Source organism: Aquarana catesbeiana, linkage group LG12 (genome assembly GCF_042186555.1).
Source record: "Aquarana catesbeiana isolate 2022-GZ linkage group LG12, ASM4218655v1, whole genome shotgun sequence".
NCBI lineage: Eukaryota > Metazoa > Chordata > Amphibia > Anura > Ranidae > Aquarana > Aquarana catesbeiana.
Genome location: NC_133335.1, coordinates 99,160,858 through 99,181,243, shown reverse-complemented (window position 1 = coordinate 99,181,243; position 20,386 = coordinate 99,160,858). Strand labels below are relative to the sequence as shown.

General features: G+C 41.7%; 1 protein-coding gene across 1 annotated transcript in view; it reads right to left on the bottom strand.

The window, feature by feature from the left end:
* DHX8 (DEAH-box helicase 8) overlaps nt 1-20,386 on the bottom strand; it is a 91,160-nt gene that overhangs the window by 52,816 nt on the left and 17,958 nt on the right. The window contains exons 4-10 of the mRNA XM_073608225.1: nt 14,744-14,816; nt 13,104-13,186; nt 10,871-10,980; nt 10,265-10,672; nt 10,017-10,161; nt 6,121-6,324; nt 3,547-3,634 (exon numbers count right to left, since the gene is read on the bottom strand). Of these exons, the coding sequence (XP_073464326.1) occupies nt 3,547-3,634; nt 6,121-6,324; nt 10,017-10,161; nt 10,265-10,672; nt 10,871-10,980; nt 13,104-13,186; nt 14,744-14,816 (1,111 nt within the window). The remainder of the gene's footprint in view (nt 1-3,546; nt 3,635-6,120; nt 6,325-10,016; nt 10,162-10,264; nt 10,673-10,870; nt 10,981-13,103; nt 13,187-14,743; nt 14,817-20,386) is intronic.

Sequence of the window (20,386 nt, the reverse complement as noted above, 5' to 3'; positions counted from 1 at the left end):
GCTACTTTTTTGAGGCCGAGTGCAAGGTGTACCAAGATAGGCGTCGCAGAGGCAGCATAGAAAAGTAAATCCTCTCATGCCCATAAGTGCCAGCCATCAATCAGTGATATCTGTTAGTGCCCATCCAGCCAGTGCCACTGCCAGCCATCAGTGCGTGCCACCTATCAGTGCGTGCCACCTATCAGTGCCCATTAGTGCGTGCCACCTATCGGTGCATGCCACCTATCAGTGCCCATCAGTCAGTGCCACCTTTCAGTGCCACTGCCCAGCCAACAGTGTGTGCCTCCTATCAGTGCTCATCGGTGCTGCATAATCAGTGCCACCTATTAGTGCACTGCTCATCAGTGCCATCTATCAGTGTGCCTCAGTCAATGCCAGCCATCAGTGCGTGCCACGTATCAGTGCCCATTATTGCGTGCCACCTATCAGTCAGTGCCACGTATCAGTGACCAGCCATCAGTGTGTGTCACCTATCAGTGCTCATCAGTGCTGCATAATCAGTGCCACATATCAGTGCTCATCACTCAGTGGTATCTGTCAGTGCCAGACAGTCAGTGCAACCCATCAGTGCCCAGCCATCAGTGTGTGCCACCTATCAGTGCTGCATAATCAGTGCCACCTATCAGTGCATATCACTCAGTGCCAGCCAGTCAGTGCCACCCATCAGTGCGTGCCACCTATCAGTGCCCATAAGTCAGTGGCACCTATCAGTGCTGCTTAATCAGTGCCACCTATCAGTGCTACATATCAGTGCCACCTAATCCTATCAGTGCCCAACAGTGCCGCATATTAGGGCCTCCTTATCAGTGCTGCCTCATCAGTGCCACCCAATCCGTGCTGCATATTAGTGCAGCCTATCAGTGCCACCTCAGTGCAGCCTATCAGTGCCCCATCAGTGCAGTATCATTAGCACACATCAGTGAAGGAAAAAAAGTACTTATTTACAAAAAAAACTGTCACATGACATTAAAAAAAAAAAAAAAAAAAAAAAGTATCGGTATTGGCAAGTACTTGAAAAAAAGTATCGGTACTTGTACTCGGTTTTAAAAAGTGGTATCGGGACAACCCTATCTAAAACAGTTTTGGTATTAGATATATTTTAAGTCCCATAACTGTGAAGGTTGAGCTTCACTGGCCAAAAATAAAACAGCCTTATAATGCCGCGTACACACAAGCAGACTTTACGGCAGACTTTGCCCGGCGGTTGGGATTTCGTCGGACAATTCGATCGTGTGTGGGCTCCAGCGGACTTTGTTTTCTCAAAAGTTGGACGGACTTAGATTTGAAACATGTTTCAAATCAATCCGTCGAAATCGAGTCCAGTCGAAAAGTCCGCTCATCTGTATGCTAGTTCGACGGACAAAAAGCCACGCTAAGGCAGCTATTGGCTACTGGCTATGAACTTCCTTGTTTTAGTCCGGTCGTACGTCATCACGTACGAATTCAACAAACTTTGGTGGATTGTGTGTAGGCAAGTCCGTTCATTCAGAAAGTCAGTCGAAAAGTCCGCTGGGCAAAGTCTGCCATAAAGTCCGACCGTGTGTACGCGGCATTAGACATGAAAAGAGCGACCAGGATTCCAACACAAGAACCCAGCAGTAAGTGCTTATTGGAGCACCTGGTCATAGTGGGCAAGAGGTTCAACCCTTGCCCTAGAACAGTGCACCTTAAAGTGGAATTCCAGGCACCACCTAACTGATCTTAAAAATCTCTATGCTTACTTATTTTAAGGCTGCTCTGGATCAGTCGCGTGATTCAGCTTCCCTGTGTCAGCTAGCACAGCTTCAGGGGAGAGTGGGAGTGCCAGCAATGATGAGCAATAGTAAGCCTATGGATGATGTCCCCGCTCTGAACATTATTGGCAGTTGTTAAAATGACCTCTACTCTCCCCTGCAGCCATGCTGGCTGACACAGGGGAGATCACATGACCATAGCAACCTGAAAATAGGTAAGTGTACAGGTCTTTCTTATACAGGTTAGTCAGAACACGTGTTAGGAGGGGACGATTTTAAGATTAGTTAGGTGGTGCTTCGAATTCCACTTTGTAGATAAACAGTGATCTCGCGCAACAGTCAATTAGTGCTATACCTATAGGTAATGGATAAAAACATAAATAAAAAAACATAAATGGTGCAATAAACAAAGTAGTGGGACAATGAAATAGTGATAACTAATAAAAGTTCATATAGCATGTAAGTCCTCTTCTTATTGGGTAATCAGCTCGCTTGAATAAGTCCCAAAATGCGGTGATGGTTTATATATAAATAACCAACAAAATGGAGAAAAGAAGAAAAATATGAGATATCCGCGAATGAGCTCACAGAAATCTCACCTCTAATTCATGGATAATCAGCATTGAAGTAGGTGGACACTGGTCTGCTATGTGAGATGATGATCACCAGGGGGTGCTCCGTCTCTGTTTGGCTGATAACCATACAGGTATCTTGTATCTGGATCACTGTCTCCTATGCTGAGCCTCTAAAGTCCAGTTTGTATATACGGGTTCCGGCTTATCTAGCCCCGTACTCCTTTTTTGATGCTATTGCGGATGTGACCCTAGCCAAGTAATTTTTCTATGTTTTCAGAGAATAATCATTGGGTAGCACTCTCTGGTCTGTGTATCAGCTTAGGGACCATGCTCTCACACCTGTGTGTTTAAGTAATCTTTAGTTTAAGTTTAAGGAGAAGATTACTTAAACACACAGGTGTGAGAGCATGGCCCCTAAGCTGATACACAGACCAGAGAGTGCTACCCAATGATTATTCTCTGAAAACATAGAAAAATTACTTGGCTAGGGTCACATCCGCAATAGCATCAAAAAAGGAGTACGGGGCTAGATAAGCCGGAACCCGTATATACAAACTGGACTTTAGAGGCTCAGCATAGGAGACAGTGATCCAGATACAAGATACCTGTATGGTTATCAGCCAAACAGAGACGGAGCACCCCCTGGTGATCATCTCACATAGCAGACCAGTGTCCACCTACTTCAACGCTGATTATCCATGGATTAGAGGTGAGATTTCTGTGAGCTCATTCGCGGATATCTCATATTTTTCTTCTTTTCTCCATTTTGTTGGTTATTATATATAAACCATCACAGCATTTTGGGACTTATTCAAACGAGCTGATTACCCAATAAGAGGAGGACTTACATGCTATACGAACTTATTAGTTATTACTATTTCATTGTCCCACTACTTTGTTTATTGCACCATTTATGCTTTTTTATTTATGTTTTTATCCATTACCTATAGGTACACATTTGCTTTAGGTATACATTGTTTATTATTCACATAGCACCAATTGACTGTTGTGCGAGATCACTGTTTATCTACATTTTGTATATGTGTTTGTGACACTATTAGATTTTGCTGCTGACAGCATACACATTGCACCTCACCTTATTTACACGTTTGATATTCATATCATTTATTACTATCTATTTAGTTTTTTTGTGACACACTTTGGTAGCGCGAAGGCTTTTTTTTTTTATTTATATCACTCGAATTCCACTTTAAGGCAAGTTTTTACCAATGACTTACCTTCTTCATCATCCACCTTGGGCAAGATACCAGTTTCCTCATCAAAATCAGGAAACTCCTCTTTGGAAAGGACATTGGCTGCAATCATCTGAAGAAAAAGAAATTAAGTGATCACTACTGAACTAAAAAAAAAGGAAGCTACAGACTAGATCATTCTAACACTTGCACATGTTAAAATGTTGTTGATGCAGCATGCTTTGCATAAGAAGTTTAAGGTGCAGTAGTTTGTAGAAAGAAGGCAAAGATGAGCAAAAAGACACATAATATGTTCAAGAAGCACTTCAGGAACGGCAGCAATTTTAAAAATCTGCTTATAAATAGTTTTATGGCCACACTTCTGTTGTAGGACATAGGAGTGCACTTCCTGTGACCCAGAATCAGCTGACCGAAGATTATAAACTATAGCAGCTAATGTGGGGGAGTCACTCCAGGCTCTAGAAAGTTAGCAACCAGACTGAGGCTGGCTCTGGTACTCAGCGTGCAGCCGAGAGCTGTAGCCAAGCACCGCCTGCCTCCTCTTTTGCCCAATGAGAACTGGAGGAGCAGAGAGCCCAAACCCAATTCCTTGGCGCACTAGGGGACTTTCTGCATTGCCCAGTCTTCAACTCTCTACCTGGCTCACCATCAGTTTTCTGAAATTTACCAGCATCTGCTTGATGCTCAAGTGCAAAAGCCAGCATATGTTATGAAAACCTCCTGGAAAATGGATGTAGGCCCCTTGGATGATAATTTGGAAGAGGCTTTTTTTAGCTATTAAATTGGACTCCTTGAAGAGCTCCGATAAGCCTACTCAATTGTAGAGATAACATGGGGCCTAGCTCCAATTCACTGTAGTCCAAGTATAAACCACAATATAACCCTCAAGTGTTAACAACTCCCAAGGACCTTCTCTTGTCTAATCCAGGCATGCTCAGAAATCCACAGATATTGCAAACAAATAGTGGAATTCTTTCACGAGCCAAGTGATTCCCCAGTTGGACTAGGCCCCAAAATCTGCCTACTGGGTATTACTGAACACCGGTATACTAAGGTTTTCTGGCTCAAAACTCTTTATACAGCCAAAAAAGACATCACTTAGACCTGACTGCAGGCTCGCCCCTCCCACAGTGGCATTTTAGTTAATTAACAATACCTTAAAAGCTAAGGAAAGTAATTTATGAATTTGGAGGTTGCCCAGCCCAATACAACATTTGAGGTAGGTGGCTCTCTATAACCTGCTCTCGGTTATTTTTGCAATGGAGCATTTTTCTCTCCTTAGCAAGAGGACCACAAATGGAAAGTGCTTATTGATAATCTAAGATTCAAACTGTACATAGTTGAATGTGTTCTAATTTTCCCTTTATACTGTCTCATGGTATGACAAAACATTAAAGTGATTGTAAAGTCTTTTTTTTTTTTTTTTTTTTAAAACAACAAACATGTTATTATACACCTCCTCTGTGCAGTTGGCACAGAGCAGCCCTGATCCTCCTCTTCTCGGGTCCCTCTTTGCTTCTCCTGGCCCCCCCTCCCATCGAGTGCCCCCTCAGCCAGCAGCTTTCTATGGGGGCACCCGACTTGAGTCAGAGCTCCGTGTATCCATTCAGACACAGACCACTGACCTGGCCCCACCCTCTTTCTCCAGATTGGCTGACTGACAGCATCGGGAGCCAATAGCGCCACGGCAGTGTCTCAGCCAATCAGGAGGAGTATCCCTCAAAAACCATTACTGAATGAAGTGTTGAGTTTCAAACCTTTTCTAAGATGTACACAGAATTGTGACAAAACTTGGAGAATCTTTCAGGTTTGTTTCCCTCCCCCCTATTTTTTTCCCCCTTGCTTTCCCTTTTTAATTTTTCTCATAGTTTCCTTTTTCTCTTTCCTACCATTCTCGTGCTCTCTCCTTTCCTCGTCCTTGTCAATGACGTATCATCCATGTGTGCAGAGGGTGCATTGCACCCCTGAGGAAAGGGGGCCCACTGTGCCCTGGAACTTTTTTTCCCCCATTTTTGGGCGGCAGCGTACAGATAGAAAGATTATAGTTCTGGCAGCCATTGCCCACAGCCACTTGCAGTCAAGCGCCTCTCCTCTCTGCTTCTCCATGCTCACTGGAGCACTGAGCTGTGGAGGGGCAGGGAGCGGCCGTCTCAGCGGCTCACTGAGACTGCTATCAATCAAGGCAGCTGGCGGATCCAGACTTGGGAAGTCAGGACGATGCACTGCCTCGACTGATGGCAGTGACGTCAGCGGAGATCGGACTTCAGACCGCTCTCCGCTGAAAACGGGTCACGAAATTGCAAAACGAATTGCACTCCTGTGTTTTATAGGCCAGGGGATGTGATGAATACAGAACCCCTGGCAAAAAAAAAAAAAAAATCTTTCTTCCATAGTTCTGTCATGTTGAATACTAATAGGTCTTGAATAACCTGTAATATATCCTGTCTTTCAAACGCGATATATGATATGATAATAAAGTACGTTTACTTTCCAAGCTGCGCTACTATATTATTCTGTATATACACTATATTCGTTGCAATAAAGTTTCCTCCGCAAGGTGGGGAAAAATAAGAGAATGTCATTTTGAAAAGTGCATACCTGTTTAATTTCCCACTTTTCTGGGTCAGAAATCTTGGTGAGACGTTTTCTTTCCAAGGTATCATCTTCTACTTCAGGAGCATTTACTAAAGAAATGTGACTGGGTCTGTCTGGATTCCTCAGTAAAGCCTCTTCATTGTTCTCACCTACAAAGTTTCTCCGTCTGTTGGGATTTAAGTCTTCCCCTGTATCCTGATCCACATCCTGTGTTACAAGTGAAAGTATAATATGGATGATGTATATGTAACAAAAAAGACCTGCAAAAAGCACTCAAATTTCTCAGTCTGTCTAACCCTTCCAACCAACAATCTTTTTTTTTTTTTTTTTTTTTTGCCACTTCAGCGAAATTTATTTTAAGAGAAGTCGTATCAACTTTGAAAATCAAAATTTGTCCCGTCTTTTTTTTTTCACATCATTGTGGCTAATATATTGTTTATTTTTATTAATCCTAGACTTCATAGTTAAAAGTAAAGCACAAATTTCCTCCAAGCGAGCAGATCATATAGAAACCACATATAGATATACAATCTTTAGTAATATCCACAAGCCTTTAAAACCTCCATTTTCCCCTCATACACCCCCCCCCCCCAACCAACCAACAATCTCACACTTCCGGTGGCTCATTCCAGGCTGCCTAAGCCCCTAATGCCCATTGGCTATGACATAGCCAATGTCACTTGCAGGCTGGAGGCTTCACAGATTAAACAGCAGTGTTTTTGACTATTTGACTTGGTAAAATCCTTTTCTTGGAGTTCATTAAGGGATGCATGGTGAAGTAATTCAGAGACCATGGGTTACACTGCTGCTTTCAGGAGATTGGACACTGGCAAACAAAACCTAGTTTAACCCCCTCCTACTCCCAGCATGCTCCAGGTTTGTAAAAAACCAAAAAAAAAAGTGTGGGTCATAGGAACAGATCGATGTGACTCATGTCCCTTAAAGTGGTTGTAAACCTTTACAAATATATACCCAGTGAAGTAACTGGCCTCAGGTGATACAAGTCATCCTACAGAAATTGTACCCGTTTATCTGCAGCCCTCTCTCATCTACATCCATTTAAAAGTGCAGAATTTATACAGCTGGTCTGAGCTTCCAGAAAGTAGGGGGTAGGGAGCTGAAGTTACTCTTCGGAACTCAGTGAGAGCTGATTGGAAGGAAGAGAAGGGGAGGGGGGGGGGAGGGAAGGAAACGGGAAGGGATGGGACGGGACGGAACGGGACAGAACGGGAAGGGAAATGACGGGACAACCCCCCCCCCCTTTCACACAGGAACAGAACTGATGCTGTCAATCTCAGGCTGTGTGCTGTAGCTCCCTCCCTCACCCTTTTTACCTCTTGGTGTCAAGAAAACTTATCAGAAGAAGTGACTCATGCTGATAGAGGAAAAAGGCAGCAGACAGAAATGACACTTCGTCCTCTGGATTGAGACAGGTACACACTATAAGAGGATATGCTTTGTTCATATATCATATCTAAGGTTTACAACCACTTTAAAGTCATTGTACAGGTAAAACATTTTGCCATAATGCATTCTCTGCATTAACTGCTTGCCAACCAGCCACCATCATAATACGATGGCAGGTTGGCTCTACTGGGCAATTCGCCATAGCTGTAATGGTGGCCCTTTAGATATTCAGCAGGTGCGCGCCGATGCGCGTGGCTGGTGGCCGTGATGTCTGCCGGCCACCCGCGATCTCTCCACAGAGAGCCAGAACAGGGATCTGTCAATGTAAACAGACAGATCCCCGTTCTGACGGTAGAGAGATATCTGCTGTTCCTAGAGATTAGGAACAGCGGTCTCTCTCTAATCCCAGGCAGCCCAACCCCCATACAGTTACACCCCTTTCACACTGGAGCATTTTGCAGGCGCTATAGCGTTAAAAATAGCGCCTGCAAACCGCCCTAAAACAGCTGCTCCATTCACTCCAGTGTGAAAGCGGTGTACTGGCAGGGCGTCAGAAAAAGTCCTGCCAGCAGCTTCTTTGGAGTGGTGAACTCACCGCTCCTCCACCGCTGCTCCCCATTGAAATCAATGGGGCAGCGCTGCGATACCGGCGGCATTTTGCGGGTGGATTTAACCCCTTTTCGGCCGCTAGCGGGGGGGGGGGTGTTAAAACTGGCCGAATAGCGCCGCTAAAACGACGGAAAAGCAGCGCTAAACCGCTGACAGCACAGTGTGAAAGGGGTCTTAGAAACACCTGCCAGGGAACACATTTAACCTCTTCCCTGCCAGTGACATTTTTACAGTAATCAGTGGTTATTTTTTAGCTCTGATCGCTGTATAAATGTCAATGGTCCCAAAAAAGTGTCAAGTGTCCGATCGGTCTGACGCAATGTCACAGTCCGCTAAAAATCGCTGATCACCGCCATTACTAGTAAAATAAAAAATAATAATAAAAATGCCATAAATCTATCCCCTATTTTGTAGACGCTATAACTTTTGCACAAACCAATCAATATACACTTATTGCAATTTTTTTTTTATACCAAAAATATGTAGAAGAATACATATTGGCCTAAACTGATAAATTTGTTTTTTTTGAGCAGCCCGACCCTCCTCTTCTCAGGTTTACCACTGGTTCTCCTGGCCCCTCCCTCCTGCCCAGTGCCCCCAGAGCAAGCTGCTTACAAATGGGGGCACCCAAGCAAGCTTGGTCCCGAGCCATGCCTCTGCGTGTCCATTCATCCACCCCGCCTCTCTCCTCATTGGCTCACTGGCTGCTCCGGTTGCTCTCAGAAAATTAGGAGGGAGAGTCCCCGGGGAGCAGAGTCTCTCATGCACATCGCTGGATCACGATGGGGCTCAGGTAAGTATTGGGGGGGGGGGGTGGGGGTCTGCTTCACAGAGAAGGTTTTTTCAGCAGCAGTAGGAGCTATTGGCTCCTTCTGCTAGCAGTCAATGCCTGTGAGAAGAAAGCAGGGGCAAGCCGCACAAAGCCTGGCTCAGAAGCAAGCTATGGGAGCACTCTGAGAAGAGGAGGAGCCAAGAGCGCAGGCGGGGAACCCACAAGAGGAGGTTTCTTTATCATTTTTATTGCTAGTCAAAAGCTGGGCTCATTTAGAGCATATATAATAACAAAGCACAGGAAAAGGAATTTATTCTACAGTATTCACAGATTAAGAAAAACAATCCATTGGCACCATAAACACTTATGCATTATGGGGGGGGGGGGGGGGGGGATAGATATAGATATATAGATAGATATATATATATATATATATATATATATATATATATATATCTATCATACATACACAGCTGTGCTCATAAGTTTACATACCCTGGCAGAATTTATGATTTTGTGGCCATTTTGTGGCCATTTTTCAGTGAATATGAATGATAACACAAAAACATTTTTCACTCATGGTTAGTGTTTGGCTAAAGCCATTTATTATCAATCAACTGTTTTTACTCTTTTTAAATCAATCATAATCACAACAGAAACTACCCAAATGACTCAGATCAAAAGTTTATATACCCTGGTGATTTTGGCCTGAGGTCAGCTGATCAACTCCTTCCTGTGTCATGATCTATAGTCTGACCAGGAAGTAATGCAAACCAATTTATAACTTTTTTTAAATGCGTTTTTCTGGATATTTTTGTTCTGTCTCTCTCTGATAAACCCACCATTAAAATTATACACTGATCATTTCTTTATCAGTGGGCAAATGTACAAAATCAGCAGGGGATCAAATACTTTTTTCCCTTCAAAACACACATACATACACACGCACACACACTCCTGTTGTTGATACTATAGGAATAATCTTTATTACGTAATATAAAGTAGAAAATGAGTATTCATCAAGGCCAATATCCATAGAACAGTTAAAGCGTAGTACAATGTCTGGGTTATAAATACAATAAAACACAATGAGGTTTATTTTTAGCCATACCTTCATACTGAGGCTAGTTTTGCATCCAGTGAAGGAAAGTACCTTGACTTTCACTCTCTGACCTTTGCTTACAACATCAGCAACATTAGCCACACGACCTTCCCTCCTCAGCTCGGATATGTGTACCAACCCTTCCCAACGTTTTCTGTGGACAAAACAGTAAAATTATAACCATGAGGTAAAAGTACTTTAGAAGAGCTTCCAAAAACTAAACAGGTGCTACAGCCCTAGCTCAGATAATCAGTTACCTTAGGCCTTCCAGTTGAACAAAACAACCAAACTGCATAATGCTGGTGACTTTGCCATTGTAGATATCACCAATGGCTGGCTCCTCAGGGGGGGGTCTGTCCACAGGTTTCTCCCTCCAACGATCATTAAACCTTTCAGAGTGTTGCTCCCGGCTCTTGATGGGGCTTCGACTCCTTGACCTGTGTGGACTTTTCACCCTTTTTCTGTCTCTGGATCTGGAAAGGGATCTATCTTTTCTTTTCTGACCTCTGTCTCGGCTGCAACTGCGGTTCTTCCTTCCTCTGTCTCTACTGTGACTGCGGCTTTTCCGTCTTCTGTCTCTGCTACGACTCCTCCGACCTCTGTCTCGGCTGCGACTGCGACTCTTCCGACCTCTGTCTCGGCTGCGACTCCTTTTCTTCTTATTTCTAATAATGACACAACACTAAAGTTTCTGGCAACCATTACATAAAATCAAAAAGGTAAAAACTAAAAAGTCACAGCCTGCATATTGAGAAGTACAAAGTCATATTAAAAGTATTTTAGATCCATTAAAAAACTAAAAATTACTCAGATGCCTTCTCATATATTGTAAATGCAATTATATTTAAAGTAGTGATACATACTTGTGTTTACTACTTTTTTCCTTGTCTTGGCGGTTTGCACTAGGCATTAGAGCTTCAAGTTCTTTCAAGGTATCTGCTGCCACCTTCAGATCCTCTGGATCAAGCATGGTCTAAAAGACATTAAAAGGACAACTCCAGTAAATCAGTTAAATGCACAGATGAAAACACATATCAAATGGTTCCCATCTTCCAAAAGATTTGTAAGTGTTACACTAATGCTTAAAACACACAATGAGAAAATGGAACAAAAAGGTAGCTTTCAGAGCAATCGTCAGATAATCTGATTGTTAGTACACAGCTTTCGAGACACGATCATGACCGTTCATGTGAAAATACCAGAAGGGACAAACACGGAAAGTTCTCTCGTACCTTACCAGAACAAATGATTTTTGTGCAATTAGTATGGTATTTGTACAAAAATTAAAAAAAAAAAAAAAAAAAAAAAAATCGCAAGACCAAGACCACACATGCTCGTAAATTAAAGAATACTAGGGCTGAAAAAACGAATCTACATAATCGATTATGAAAATAGTGGTCAACTATTTTCATAATAGATTAGTTGCTCTGCATGCAGAAAGCATTATTTTTATGTTTACATATCAGAAAATACAGTGCAGCACACATACATGTCAGTATACACAATACAGCACACATACAGCTCAGTACACCATCCATCCAGACCTTCAGGCAGTTTCTTTGACCTCATGATTCTCATTTGCTCTGACATGCACTGTGAGCTGTAAGGTCTTATATAGACAGGTGTGTGGCTTTCCTAATCAAGTCCAATCAGTATAATCAAACACAGCTGGACTCAAATGAAGGTGTAGAACAGTGGTTCTCAACTGCTGTCCTCAGGACCCACTAACAGGCCAGATTTGCAAGATAACTGAAATACATCACAGGTGATATCATTTTGCTGCTCAGTGATTGCAGTATTGTAGTCTGCATCTCCCCAAGGTAATACTTAAAATCTGGCCTGTTAGTGGGTCCTGAGGACAGGAGTTGAGAACCACTGGTGTAGAACCATCTCAAGGATGATCAGAAGAAATGGACAGCACCTGAGTTAAATATATGAGTGTCACAGTAAAGGGTCTGAAGACTTAGGACCATGTGATATTTCAGTTTTTCTTTTTTAATAAATCTGCAAAAATGTCAAAAATTCTGTGTTTTTCTGTCAATATGGGGTGCTGTGTGTACATTAATGAGGAAAAAAAATGAACTTAAATGATTTTAGCAAATGGCAGCAATATAACAAAGAGTGAAAAATTTAAGGGGGTCTGAATACTTTCCGTCCCCACTGTATGTTCTATTTTCAGACAGTGAGATCTGTTCTCTTTATTTGCTATCTGTAGAACCTTGACTGTATCCTGAAGAAGCCTAACGGTGAAACGCGTAGATACACAAGGGCTCACTGCACATTATGTACAAGTATACGTGATTTTTACTGTACTGTTCTATTCATGTTGTGTATTTTTCAATAAATAGTGTTTATTCTCATGCCTCTTCGTTGTTTCTTATGCCTTCAAAGTCCAACCTAGGTTTAGTACACCCCTGTTATAGTACACCTTTTTTTCTTGTGGATTTAAATCAAGCCTCTTTACTAGGGATTTAAATCGTGATTAAAATCGACTTGATTTAAATCAAATCCACCCTGTCTCTCCAGCAAGCTGTGGCACTGTTCTCCTCTCCCCGAAGTTCCAGTCGTTGTGGAAACTCCCATGATGATCATAGCGGTGCGTTAGGGTGACCACTTCTACTGGAGGAGGAGGTTAATTTGATTTCCAGTGGCAAATTATTACAAGTCTGGCCGCTAACAAGATATGGGGGGCAATATTTTCTAAGTGGCGAGGAAGATCATCAACACCAATGTTTAGGATGGCTAGTTCCAGAGTGAGTAATAGAGGCACATTCGTAACAGCATAAATAATATGGGAGACATTCACCCAGAAGCTAGATATTTTAGTACATTCCCAAAGTATGTGAAATAGATTGCCTCCAGCAGGGGGGCGAAGTGAAAGAATGCAACTCTGTTCTTTAAGAAACTTTTCAATAAAAATCTATTGAAATTAAAATTGAAAAAAAAAAAAAATCAATAATAATAAGTAGTACTAAGAATGAATATAATTTATTCTTAGTACTATATTTTAACTGTGTTTGCCGGTTTCCAGTTTCACATACAGTATATTTATTAGAACTAGTTTTAGAGTTCAAAAGCACAAATGTCATTACTTACTCGAACATTTGGATTGTCTGGTCTGCAAAGTGCTGGAAATAATTCTTTTATCTTCTCTTTCTCGTTTTTTACCTTAACAGTGTCTGTGTGTAAAAACAAAAACATTTTAACTACAATAGAAGATATTGTAAGCCTAATTTCCAGATTTTTAGAGATTTCTATATAAAACTAACATAATGCAAAACCGTCCACAACTCTGCCTTGAGCTACATCACCAACCTCAAAAATAAAATCGATCAAACCACCCTCTTTGCTTCTCCCAAGACCTCCTCCTTAGCTGACTTGTCATCTCCTTTCATGTTCACCTCTAGGACTCCTCTACAGACTCCCTCATCTCAATGAACTTCCTACCCCAATCTCTCCAGCTATATCCTACTCTGTCCACCTTTACCTGATCCCTGAAAACTCATCTCTTCCAGAAAGCCTAACCCCACCTCTTCCTAAAAATGGAACTTTTACTTACTCCATCACTCATCCTCTCATAGTTATTACTTCCTCATTCCTTTTAGACTAAGTTTTCATGAGCCGTCGTGAATTGTATTCTAAAGTGTATGTGCCTCTTTATTCTTAAAGCACTGCACAAACAGAGCTATATAAATCTTGCCCAATAATCAAAAGTATATTACAATATAAATAAATCCATGTTAAAGTATTTGTGAACACACTGCATTAAAAGGCCATCTTAATTAGCAAATAGAAATACATGGCTCATTTAGTTTAACTGACCACGCGGCTTCTGCACACTAAACTATCCACCCACTGTGTGATGTAAGCCACAGATGGGGAAACATCCTCTTCCTCTTACTGTTCCAGGAAGAGCTGGGAGTGGGGCATGGCCACACAACCACCAACAGGAGATATAGGTATGCTGTGTGTAGGCACAGCATCCTGTAACTCCCAGAAGTCTTCCCATGGATGATACTTGGCCAAGGTCAAACAAAGATCTGCTTCTGTGTTTGTCTTGGTCAGTCTGAAACAGCATCACCAGGTTTACCAAGGCTAAATTGAAAAAAAAAAAAAAAAAAAAAAGAAAGAAAGAAAGGAAGGAAGGAGAGCACTATATGTATGTACAAACACATATTTCATCTAATTTTGTGGGGTAACCTGCACCTTAAATGTTAGCGCCTAATAAATGTTAAACAAAGGAAAAAAAAAATTTAAAAATCCACAATACCCTCTTAAAAGGTGCCATTTCATTTGTGCTGGTCACAACACGTCAGGACAAAGCTCAGACTTGTGTCATGATGAAGCCTTACATGTAAGAGTGTAATGAAAGCCTGGATCACAAGCCCTAGCAATTGCATACACAAGAAAAAGTTTTATTATTAGGGCATATCTTTGCAGGAAAGACGGGGAAAGGAGTCCTACTGTAAAAAAAAATCTAGTTTATTATGATGTTTAGGGATTTCCATATGGAAATCTTTTTTTCTATGGAATTTTGCCCACCTCATACAGCCCCTTAAAACATGATTTCCATCCCAAAGTTAAATTTAGAAACCAGAATTGATGGCCATCATTTGACAAGAGATACATCAGTAGGTTTTGCTACAGAAGAAAGTGACATGTGGGGGTGACGAGAGTAAGAGTGCGACAAGTGAAACGTCCACATTCTAAATCTTTGTATTAGAAGTCATACACACCTTTACTTGTAGATGGCTTTGTTGGACACCTCATTGTCTGGATCAACCTCAGTAAATTACCAATAAGAGAATCCTGTCAAAAGAAAGATATTGGTGAACAATCAAATCAGTAATATAAAATTTACTAAGAACTGTAAAATTGGATTTTTGTACTTGGCATAAAATCTTTTATTGAAGTCCATTGAGTGGGTCTTTGCAGTGATTGCAAACCCTCACCTTGTAAAACAACCCTTTCAGGTGAAAAAAGAAATGTAAGGCAAAACATTTGTGTATAAATATAAAAAACCTAATAAATACCTTTTCCCCCCTTTTTTAGAAGTGATCACATATTCTCTGTTCTCAGCTGCATAAGAGCTGGGGGAGGATAAACTGCAGCACACTAATCTTCCCAGTGAAAGGCTGTGAAGGGAGGGGGGGTCTCAGGACAAGTCTGATCATTGGAGGAGAGCACGAATTCCCACCATAACGAGAGAACCGACCAAGGTGTGCTCTACTGATTAGTGTGGTCAGTTTTTAATAAGAAAGCAGAGGGACTGGCAGGAAAACCAGGGATTTCACATAACAGGAAACAATACAAAGAGAACAGAATACGTTTTCATACAAGTACATGGTACAGCAGGCACATATCAGGAATATGCAATGTTGGGTTTTGTGTTGCCATGGCTATTTGTAGTGATTTTATAGCACTAATATGGAGTTGGATTTTAAGACCAGGTGTTGTTAAAAGCAAAGGCTCTCCCCACTGATATGTAAATGAAGAAGTCAAACTAGTTTAAGTCAGGTTACAGGAAGTATGGGGGAGGAGCCTAGCACTTTTGAACAGGCATGGGAGAGACAAAGAACAGAGTTGATTTTGAACACAAAGAACAAGGACATGTGCTGGAGACTTTGGAGGAAACAGAGGTTTTGAGAAGGACATTACATCTTGAGTCCATCTCTAAGTTGAGTTATAACCGTTTAGTTTACTTATTGCATATATATTGTACATGCTTATTTTGCTAGAAAGGATAATTGGCTTGTGCATGTTGTAGGCATATTTTGTAACTATGAATTGTGTTTTGTGCAGTTGTATGTGCGGCTTTTCTGTTTAGTAAAAGCATTGATATACTACAGAGGTCTAGGTTCCCTTGACTTCTACAGCAAGAACCTTTTTAACCACTAACCGACCAGCACACGACGATGTACGTCGGCAGACTGGCACGGCTGGGCAAATGGGCATATGGGTACGTCCCCTTTAAATCGCGGCATTGTGGGCTTGATGTCCACCGGAGGCCCGTGATCGCGTGACACAGAGTGGAAGAACGGGGAGATGCCTTTGTAAACAAGGCATTTCGCCGTTCTACCTAGTGACATGACAGAGATCTACTGCTCCCTGTCATCGGGAGCAGTGATCGCTGTCATGTCAGTGGAAGCCCATCCCCCCCACAGTTAGAATCACTCCCTAGGACACACTTAAGCCCTTGATCGCCCCCTAGTGTTTAACCCCTTCCCTGCCAGTGTAATTTACACAGTAATCAGTGCATTTTTATAGCACTGATCGCTGTATAAATGACAATAGTCACAAAATGGTGTCAAAAGTGTCCACCATGTTGCAGTCACGATAAAAATATCGCAGATCGTAAAAGTCATAGATGCTGTGACTAAGCACTGTTAAGTGTGAAACGCATCAGATCGTTTGTCCCATTTTTTGCTGTGGCTTGTATTTGTTGGACTTTTTACTAATAAAGGCTATATTCCGGAGTGTGGCTGTCCAGAAGTTCCTTTTTGCCTTATGTTGCTATATGGTTAGTCAGCACCTGGTGTTCCATTTCCGAGGAGAGTTCTATATCCACGTTTCCACCTGGGAGCAGTGATCCCTTTCCCTTCCCCCAAAAATCGCAGATCGCCGCCATTACTAATAATAATAATTAGAAAAAAATTAATAAAAACGCTATCCCCTATTTTGTAGACGCTATAACTTTTGCGCAAACCAATCAATATACTGGCCACATATTTTTTACCAAAAATATGTAGAAGAATACATATCGGCCTAAACTGAGAAAAAAAATTATAAAAATATATTATTATATATATATATATATATATATATATATATATATATATATATATATATATATATATATATATATATATATATATTATTGGGGTTTTTTTTCAAAATTGTCAGTATTTTTTTGTTTATAGTGCAAAAAATAAAAACTGCAGAGCTGATCAAATACCACCAAAAGAAAGCTCTATTTGTGTGAAAAAAGGGACATCAATTTTGTTTGGGTACAACATCGCACGACCACACAATTGTCAGTTAAAGCGACGCAGTGCCGTATCGCAAAAAGTTTTTTGGTCACGAAAGCAAAACAGGTTTACAATACGCTTTAAAGCCAAACTCCAGGAGAAAACACAACTGGATTTTTGTTACTCACCATAAAATCCCTTTTTCCGAGTTGATTGATAAACACAGCTTATCTGATTCTTCACCAAAAAGTTTTATAGCACCACCTACAGGAGTAGGACACTAGACAGAGAGAAAACAGCGCCTCCTATGGGCAGTCCCCTCTGGTATAAAACCACCTCTGCTATAGGCAATCCAGTTGGTAACAATGTAGTGTCAGAAGTAAAAACTTGAACAAAGGGGTAGGTGCTTTGTCTGTCAACTAACACAGCAAAGGGGATTTTATGGTGAGTAACAATGTCCTCATTAAAGTGAAAAATTCAACACTGCTTTTGGAAGAAAGAACACAGATGGAGAACCACCTTATCCCTGCGAAGAACCAAACAGGAAGACCTACAAGGTCAAGCCGCCAGCTCAGACACTCAACTCGCAGCAGTGATGGTGACTAAAGATAGCTACACATTATACTTTTTTTTTTTGCTCAATTTCCTTTAGATTTACCTTCAACTATGTAGTGTATGGGCCTGCCTGATTACATACAATTTAAAAAAGTATTTAGGTTTGACCTCAAATTATATAGTTTTGGTAAATCTAAAGGAAAATTGTACAAGAAAATTGTATTATGTGTAACCAGCTTAAGAAGGCAACTTTTTGAAAGGGAAGGCAGGGGAAATCCCAAATACTCTCAAAGGGAGGCTTCTGGTAAACATTTGAAAACACCAGAGCTGTGGCCGATTCTGCCCTGCGGTCCGCAGGATCTTTAACCTCTTTAGCCCTGGAAGGTTTACCCCCCCTCATGACCAGGCCACTTTTTGCAATATGGCACTGAGTTATTTTAACTGACAATTGCGCAGTCGTGCAACGCTGTACCAAATAAAATGTATGTCCTTTTCCCACAAATAGAGCTTTCTTTTGGTGGTATTTTGTCACCTCCGCGTTTGTCTTTGCGCTATAAACAAAAAAAGACTGACAATTTTGAAAAATTCTTTAACTTTCTGCTATAAAACATATCAAAAATAAATAAATACCTAAAATTTCTTCACCAATATGTATTCTGCTACATATTTTGGGTAACAAAAAAAAAAAAAAAAACTGTATACTGATCGGTTTGCGCAAAAGTTATAGCATCTACAAAGTGACACTTTTTGGGGACCAGTGACACCAATACAGTGATCAGTGCTAAAAAAAAAAAAAAAAAAAAAAAAAAAATGCACGGTCACTGTACTAATGACACTGATAGGAAAGGGGTTAACAACAGGGGCGATGAAGGGATAAAAAGGGACTGCAATACCTCATGGTTTTTCACCTTAATGCATTCGATGCATTAAGGTGAAAAACCTGTGCTGCAGCAGCCGCCCTTTTTCTTACCTGAGCCCAATCATTCCAGCGACAGGGATGATCGCCCCGAGTCCTGTTGTCTGTGTCAATGGATGCAGCAGGACTCAGGAGCACACCCACACGAGTGGCCTCATGGAATGCGGCTCTCCGTGGGGGCACTTGAGAATAGGAGCCAGGAGTGCCGTGGGGCACATACATAGGCAGACCGGCGTTCTGCGTCCTAAACTATCGGCAGGTCCTAGAGGACAGCGTGTCCACCGGACTCGCTGATTGGTTCCCAATCACAGTATGCATGCCCCAGACCCGGAAGTGCAGGATCATGTACAGGTACGTGATCCAGCCCAGGAGAGCCACCTTGCCGCCGTACATATACAGTGTGCGGTTCAAGGAAGTAGTTACTTTATTCAATGTCGAAATAGGAGGACCCACTTCTTCAAAAGGGTTTCCTCAAAGGAGTAACATACCGCAAAGTGCTTCAAAACCACAAAAGGACGCATCAGACATTCCCAATGTTTTTAATTAAATTGATCAAAATATGGGGGGTTAAGGGAATACACCAACAGACTTCTCCAACCTGTGTGCACCAAAGGAGACAGGCATTTCATCAGCTGTCCCAGCGGATTCCTCAATTTTAAGCGTTTCTTGCCTGGAAGTAATCAGTGCAGTCACTAACACTTTCTCCTGCACGATTATACAGGCAGAGGACACGATCTTGCTGTCAGCCGCAGAAACGAGAGAGAATATATAGCGCCAACAGTTTACACAGCGCTTTACAACTTGAGCGTTTCAAAAATGCTTGATTGGATGACTGCTACATCACAGAAGAGGGCATGTTCACCTGTCTGGACCACACCTCCCTCATTACTATACCACCTCTCATTTTCTACCAAGTGTCTGTACAATCTGATTGTACAATCCCCTTTAGATATCCCATCAAATATGTAGTGCAAGGGCCTGTCTGATTTGATACAAATTGAATGGATTGTTCCTATTCCATAGTTCTGGTAAAGCTAAAAGGAAATTGTACAGAGATTGTAAAATTAGATTGCATAGTGCATGGCCAGCTTTATACAAGTACATAGGAGGACAGAGACACTCAGCTGTCAGGCCCTGTTCACATCCCTGCATGCGTTTTTTGTGGCACTTTGGAACATTTTCCTTTATCACTTGAATGGGCTGCCCCATGTGTGACAATTGTCCCAAATCATTTCAAGAATTTTTTATGGAGCTGAGCATGGTGGGTTTTTACCACTTTTTGCTGCATGTGCTGTGTGTTTGTCGCATGGAAAATGCACGCACAAGAACCTGCATTCACTTAATCTGGTCTCCCACAGAACACGGAAATGCTATTCTTTTAGTAAATACCCTTTCTCATTAGCAGTATATAACAGTCTTCTTCAGTGACTATCAGGGTCTGGTTAAAGCTTGTAGGAGGAGATTTCATGCTCCTCTGACTGTCCTATGAGGCTGCATGACTCCTGACCCTCTGTGCAGATAGTGCTGATTGGCCCTGTGCCAATCACATGCACCCTCCCAAGAAAAAAAAATAAACTCTCTAGCAATACACACCAAACTGAGCATGTGCAGAGTGCCCCCAGGGCTCTGTACTATCAGGAAATGGTTTAGGGACAGTAGAAGAAGGGGAGGATCAGAGAAGACAGGATCAAACAGCCTTTTTACACAGTGCAGAGGATTAACCCCTGAGGTTCCACAGTGAATATAACAAGCATGCTTTACTGCATATACAGACTGATTTTAATGTTGCGCGTTTAATAAAACTTTAACATGTGTTGACAACACAATGCAGTGCGTTTCTGTGCAGCTTGCCATGAGTTCTGAAATGCACAGATTTCAAAGGAGCCTCATTGTTCTTGTGTAAACACTAGGGCTGCAACTAACGATTATTTTCATAATCG